Below are 7,589 nucleotides of genomic sequence, written 5' to 3' on the forward strand. Positions count from 1 at the left end.
GATGGGCTAATCTAAATCCGTTGGGCTGAGGCCCAGTGCTTTCTGGGTGTATCACAAGAACGTTTGAAGGAGTAACCATAAAACCGAACTTTCGGCCTTGACTGTTTCCCTCTCCTCAGGCCATTGCAGACCCTTTCCTCTCTGAAAAACTCAAAAAGCAAATCTCCAATGGAGCTAAGAAGAAGCTTCTTCACAGCGCTGGGGTTCGTTCTGAGCTTTTTCAGCCGTGGATGCTCTCTTTCAATCACCGTGAGCAACATGGAATGTGTCTCCGAGGCCGTTCACTTTGAAGGAGACACCGTTTCTGGCTACTTCGTTGTTATTGATCACGACATCTTTTGGAACTCCGATCACCCCGGAATCGAATTCACTGTAAGCTTTCCATAGATCCGATTCTGTGTCGTTCTTCTCCTAAAAGTTCATGAACTAGAGTTTGGATACGAGAAATCATTAATTGCGAATAGTTTCAGAATTATTTTTGATAGAACGGGTTTTTAAAAAATGTTTGAATTTCAAAGGCGATTTTCTTTGACATTTTTGGTTGCAATATGTCTTTGGATATAAATTGCAGGTAACATCTCCGGGAGGCGCCATAGTGCATGCTCTGAAGGGAACATCCGGAGAAAAATTTGAGTTCAAGGCCCCACAAAGTGGAACATACAAATTTTGTTTCAATAATCCAGTTGCTACCCCAGAGACTGTGTCTTTCTACATACACGTTGGCCACATCCCGAATGAGTATGATTTAGCTAAAGATGGTCAGTTCAATTCTAATTTCCACCCTTCTCTCTCTCCCCCCCTCTCTCTCTCTCTCTTTCTCAATGTATGTATACATTTTGCAGAACATTTGGACCCTGTGAATGTGAGGATCACCGAGCTGAGGGAGGCCCTGTTGTCTGTCGCAGCCGAGCAAAAGTATTTGAAAGCCCGGGATGCTAGGCACCGTGCTAGTGAGTTACCTTAAATTACATTCTATTTTATAAACAAAAAATCCAATAGATATCACACATTTCCTTCTTTTGGGTTGGATTAGAGTGGTGGTAAACTTAAGCCTTAATGAATTAGGTTCAAGTTAGTTATATTAATTGAGTAATATAATTCACAATTAGTTGAATTGGATTGCACCGTATTGTCTATTTTTAAGACATTTTATATATATTTACATTAAAAATTAAATAATAAATAAGACGTTGCTTCATGATGTTGGGGTGCAACAATGCCGCCCTTAAGCCTAATGATAAGTTACCCAAATGATAACTCTTAGAGTAAGTCTACAAGGTATGATGTTGAATATTATAAAAAATATATCATGACCTCAACACCCACAAATTGGTTTTGATAAGACAATCAAAGCCCAATCAAAAAATTGTATCAAAATCAGGGTCATGGGTTCAAATCACTAGAGCCTAGAGAATAATTATTGGGGTATAACAATACTACATTTATTAAATATGAGATCAAACCGAAATATCAAATCGATTACACCAATTCGCCCAAAATACAAACAAGACACATCTTACTCATAAAAATTATACATTTACTTGTTGCATACTTCTATCTTACACAAAAATTGCTGATTATTTTCACATTGTAGCAAATGAAAGCACCCGAAGGCGTGTGGTCTTCTACACATTGGCAGAGTACATTTTGTTGGCAGCTACAAGTGGGCTTCAAGTGGTATACATTCGTCGTCTATTTAGCAAGTCAGTCGCATACAATAGAGTTTAAACATCAACGCCAAATCTCTTCATACTATCTTTCATGAATCATGAAAATAGTTGGTATTAGGATTTTTCTTGAATTGAGTCTTACATTTAATTTATTAGTTTTAATTTGGATATTATAGTAAGTCCAAAAATATAATAATTATAAATATTTGGACACGATGGATATAGGTGTCAACTTCAAGTCTTCAATGATAAAAGAAAATTGACAATCACGTCTCGATTTTTGCTTCTCGACAGAATTGAGTTTGGTGGGGTTTTCAAGTGTGAGCCAATGGGCAGATGTGTTTGTTTCGTGGGAAAATGATGCCTCAAAAGTAGTCCAAATGACTTCACCACCAAGTGGTCCCAGTGGTTTGTTATTCTGTTAATCTCTGTTTGGGTATATGGATGAAACAACATATTGTTAGGATGACGGTGTCAGCCATCTTAACTAATAATCCAATCACCCAATCAAATCTTACATTATGTTTGGGAACTTCGGTAAATGTTTTTCTTAACGGTTTTCTTCTCTTTATTTGGGTAATAAAACAACAAGAAAACGGCCTGTAATGTTAACAGTTTCTAAAATAGATTTTTAAGAATTGTTTTGAAAATAGAGAGTTTTCTTGCAACGTATCCATTTGTCAGTCATCATAGGGATCATTTTAAGCTTAAAAACTGGTTTTGAAAAAAATTAAGAGTATGTTTAGCAGTAATTTTTAAAAATGTTTTTAGTTTTTTTGATACTTGAAAAATAAAAATAAAAATTAAAAACATTTTTTAGAATTAATACCAAACTCACTCTACATTATTGATAAAAATTATAAAACATTATTAAAAATTGAAAAAAAAATTACTTATAATGTATTTGATAGTGTTTTATTCAACATGTTTTTAAGAATCAGTTATCAAATGTTTCCAAATATTTTTCCAAAAAAACACTATAAATGAATTTTTAAATTTAAAAAAATGTTTCCTAAATTTTACTAAACATCTAATCTTTTTTAAACACTTTTAAAATTAAAAAATATTTCCTAAACTCACTATGAAATAAAATCTTATAATGTTGAGAAATGACCTAAAGTATTTTATGGATAAACTTTAAAAAGTCTATTTATGATAATTTTAGAAAGTGTCTTTAACATTTATAATACTTAAAAAATTTTATAATTCAAATGTTATAAGTGTTCTCTAAAATCATTATCAAACGCACTTTTAAGGTAATTATCCTAAAATTCACTTCCAAAAAAAATATTTTGAGTAAAATATACCGCCAAACATACTCTTATAACTCGTTTGATAGTAATTTTAAAAAACATTTCTATCATTTTTAATATTAATATTTTTTTTACCCTTCAAGTATTATAAATACTATAAAAATGTTTTTTGAAATCACTATTAAGGGTAATCTTAATTATTTTTAATTATTGTTTGATTCCAATTTTTAAAAAAAAATTGTAAATATACGAATGAATTATTAAAAATAAAATATTATATATGATTATCATTTTAAAAAAAATATCTAAAACATAAAAAATATGTTGAAAATATTAAAATTTCTCCACTATTTTATTTTAAAATATATATATATATATATTTCAGTACTCCCATTCTAAAATTATTCCCAAAAACTATTTTTAAAAATTTATTTTCAAAACCAAAGAAAATCATTTATTTTTTCCTATATGTTATCAAAACACTTACAAGTTACAACCAAAAAAAATATATTTAAAGATTTTATAAAAGTACTATAATTAATAATTTTTCAGCAAGTGGGTTGTTACAATCTGTGGATTCCAATTATAAACTCAATCATATAATATAATGCATTACACAACATTTGAATTGTGTTCATTAATCCAATCCCATAGCCAAGAAATTCAAACCGCGTAAACCCTAAGAATAAAAGAACGCATGATTCATTAAATTAATGTTTTTTAACATCATTACCAAACATTGACTTTTACAAACTATGATTCCCATAAATTATTGTTTTTTTGGCCTTTGGAAGAAGCCCAAATTCACCTAAAATGAGACTTGTCATTGTCTGTCATCCCAATTTCAGTGGGACTCTTCTTTTGAAAAGTTTCTCGCATGATCAGGGCATGTTTGGTTGTTGCAAATTAATAGAAAAAAAAATTCAAATTAATATTAAGGAAAAAACAACTTAAAAATATTAAAATTATTTAATAAAATTAACTTAAAATTTATTTTAAATCATCGTATTAACATATTTTTTATTGTAAATTATAATTAAAGCAAATAAAATTAAATAATAATCGAGGTATCGTGAAATAGTAAAAGAGATCGTGAAAGTAACTATAACAAACGAGGATAAAAAAATAAAATTAATATATGAACTAAAAAATAAATTAATTATTATTTAAGGTTGTTTTTTACTTAAAGTTATTTTGTCAAATGTACTTGATTTATTTAATGACTTAAATTAAGTTACTAAAACCCTTTAAGTTATTAAGTTAATTTATCGCCACATAATGTATTACTTTTAAACATATTTATTAATTTTATTTTATTCAACTTTTTTTTTTTTACGGTTATTTCCTTCAATTTTCAAATAACCAAACATAGGTTTATATTTTTATTTTATTTTTCTTAATAATTTTTTACATTCACATGGAATCCGATATTTATTTAAACTATATATATTTAAGAATATGAACATTGAAAAAGGACAAAAATAAATAGATAAAATTAAAGCTAATTTCATTATTCTCGTTTAGATGTGGTATTTTGGCATATTGTAGAAGATTTTCCCAATAACGTGGTCTTAAGGGTTGGAGGTTAAGTTATGTTTGGTAATTATTATTTTTAAATAATTATTTATTTTAATATAAGAAAACTATATTGTAAATTAATTATTTACATTTTCTCATATTAAAAATTATATGCGAAATTAATTATTCTATATGCATGCAACATGTTTGTTAGTTTAATCATACTTTTAAGCTTGTTGGCTTCATTATAAGCAAGTTTGAACATATACTTAATCCACACGGACTAGTTATTATTCTAATATAAAATTCAATTATTTTAAATAAATTTTTATATTTTAATAAATTTATCTATGGGATAAAATTTCAAATTTCATGATGATAACATATGAATTTTTAAATATTTGAATATAATTTTTAAACATTTCCTATCATTTTCAAATATATTTTATTTCGAAAAATAATGATAATCGATTTAAAAGGTTAATCAAATAAAAATTTATTGGAATTTAAGGAAAAAACATATACTTATTTAAAATATAGATAAATTATATGAAGAAACAAAGATGGAATAACAATACGACACGAACCTAATACATTTTTCGTGGGTTTAAGTTGAGTATAAATCTGCTTTGATTAAATTTACATGAACATGCATAACTTGTTTAATAAATATATAATTTTTTTGTCAACACGAATCTAATACATTTTTCGCGGGTTTAAGTTAAGTATGAATCGGTTTTGATTAAGTTCGCGTAGACATACATAACTTGTTTAATAAATATATAATTTTTTGGTCAACCTTCATATCACAGATTTAATCCAAATTGAACTATCTAATAATCTTATTATTAATTTAATTAAATGTCCTTGAGATATTAAAATATACAAGACTTAATTCAACCTGATTATTAGATGTTATTGGGTCATGTTGAACTATATGATATAATATTTCAGTTTTAATACAAACACCATCACAAATCACTACGTATAAGACCCCTGTTTCTATCAATATTAATGTTGTTTTTAAAAATAGCTTACAAAAATCAAATATATATATTTTTAAATGTCATATTAAATATTATATATATATATATATATACATGATAAAATTTGGATGGGTAATTGGCTTGAAATTTTGAATTTCACGAGAGCCATAAAAAAAAAGAAAAAAACAATAAAATAAAATTAAAAAGAGATGATTCAAAGTTCGAAAGGTCAAACAAATGGATGGAAAGATGAAGCAAGCTTTTTCACTCCGCAACTCTCGCACTCTTCCACGTTCGCACAATCCAACGGTGGGGACCACTCTCACCCCTTTCTCATTTCGTGGTCGGTCCCACACGTGATATTTTCTCTTTTTCTTTTCTCTTTTTCTCATTTGTTTATCGTTTAGCAAAATTGTCCATCCCACGCGCAAGTGAGATGGGGACACACGCTCTATCGGTGGTCTTGCATTTTAGGTTGTTCACGTGTCACGCGCTTTGGAAGTGTGTGATGAGGCGCTGATGTGATGAATCATGACAACGGGCGCAGCACGGGATTGGCGGGAGAATTTTTATTATTGCTATAAAAAAAAATCATTGTAGAAAATCAAGGCTCCTCCAACTTGGAAATCGGGTCTCCAAAATCCATTAAAGTAGGGAAAAAAAAAATGGGATATGCAAATTTTTAATTTAGATTAGGACCAACCCACTCGACCAGGATATGCGAGGTAATGAAATTATAAATTTAATTTAATTTAAAAAAATAAAAAATAAATAAAAGGGTAAATATTTTATAATAATAATAATAATAAACATTGTTTTGGTATTATACCCAAAATGTAAAAAATATTAGTTTATCCAAACTTATGTGACATGTATGAAAAGAAATTCAACATATCTAAACATATTGCATAATATTAAGTTTTTGTGAAATAATTTTTCATTGAATTCGATAAAAAAATTCTAATAAAATTAAGTGTTATAAATATTATAAATATTTTTTTAAATTACTATCAGATTATAAATTAATATATTAAATAATATTTTTTATAATATTTTATATATTTTTAAATTATTTTAAATCTATATTTAGATAATTAAAATACATTGAATTTTGATTTTTCCACCTCACGTGTTTGAAGACTAAAGCATAATGTAAAAAGCCAAACAATTTAAAATAGGAAAAAACAATCAAACCATAACTTGTCCTTTACTTTCCCCCAATACTTTCTTGTGCCATTGGTGCTTTTCAATGACATTTTCTACTTTCTATAAAGCATCTCCATCATCTCAAAAGCTTTAATTCATTTCAAGCAATATATGGTCAATTTTTGTTTTTAAAAAAATTCTCTTCAAACAAAGTTGCAATCAAAATCAAAACTTGTTCAAAAGTGTGTTTGGTATAAACCCAATAAACAAAAGTCCCAATTGCCTCGACATTAGGCAAAAATTATATTAAAATATCATTTATCAAATTCTTATTTAATTTTGATTTTTTTTCTTCCCTTTTATCTCCTTATTTTAATTCACTATTGTCAAAATTCTTCTACAAAATAAGGCAAAATTTTATAACTTTATATCGTGGGATGATTTGGGGACAATGGGTCCTTCTTATACTATGAGCAAAGCCCACCATGAATTTAGATTCTAATGGGTTAAAAGGACAAATTTTCTAATGGATGACATTGCTTTTGGCTCCACTTCCACCCCCCATGGTACTAAATCTATAGTGCAAATACGAAAGGGACTTTGATAAAATCAATGCATATATTATTGGGTCTTGCCTTGCAACACGAGTTAGAAAATTAGGGTTCTTCCACATTAGTATTGATAAGGGTCAGAGAAGGACTCATTCTCACCTAACTTGTTTTCACTTCAATGGAAAGAGAGAGCATGGGGAGAGTAGATTGACCTAATTTACTCAAACCAATCTACTATTCAATGTTATTGCCATCAAAATTTGATTTTCTTGTTCTTGTTGCCACCTTAAATTAGGTCTAGTGTCATACTCTAGTTCACCTAATCTACTTATTTGTTGCATTGAATGATGTGGGGGTGGATTCTTCTTACATGATTTAGTATCTCTAGCCTTTTAATCTACATTTTTTTACCATTTTGATGGGTTTCTTTAACGTGGGTGTTTAAGCTTTTTAGGTAGCTTGGAA

The 7,589-nt window shown here is 28.3% G+C and overlaps 1 protein-coding gene across 3 annotated transcripts; it reads left to right on the forward strand.

Moving 5' to 3' along the window:
• The first annotated feature begins 109 nt into the window (after positions 1-109).
• Positions 110-2,155, forward strand: LOC117919215 (transmembrane emp24 domain-containing protein p24beta3-like). 3 transcript variants are annotated; one of them, XM_034836349.1, is made up of 5 exons: positions 110-372; positions 572-758; positions 843-950; positions 1,595-1,677; positions 1,965-2,155. In XM_034836349.1, the coding sequence occupies exons 1-5, from the start codon at positions 169-171 to the stop codon at positions 1,968-1,970; spliced, it is 588 nt and encodes a 195-aa protein (XP_034692240.1). In that variant the 5' UTR covers positions 110-168; the 3' UTR covers positions 1,971-2,155. The 3 variants fall into 3 exon arrangements, with proteins under 3 accessions (XP_034692240.1, XP_034692239.1, XP_034692238.1); XM_034836348.1 differs by lacking the exon at positions 1,965-2,155 and adding an exon at positions 1,896-1,960; XM_034836347.1 differs by lacking the exon at positions 1,965-2,155 and having other exon boundaries at positions 1,595-1,882.
• Positions 2,156-7,589: the final 5,434 nt, after the last annotated feature.

Source organism: Vitis riparia, chromosome 7, assembly GCF_004353265.1.
Source record: "Vitis riparia cultivar Riparia Gloire de Montpellier isolate 1030 chromosome 7, EGFV_Vit.rip_1.0, whole genome shotgun sequence".
NCBI classification, from domain to species: Eukaryota; Viridiplantae; Streptophyta; class Magnoliopsida; order Vitales; family Vitaceae; genus Vitis; species Vitis riparia.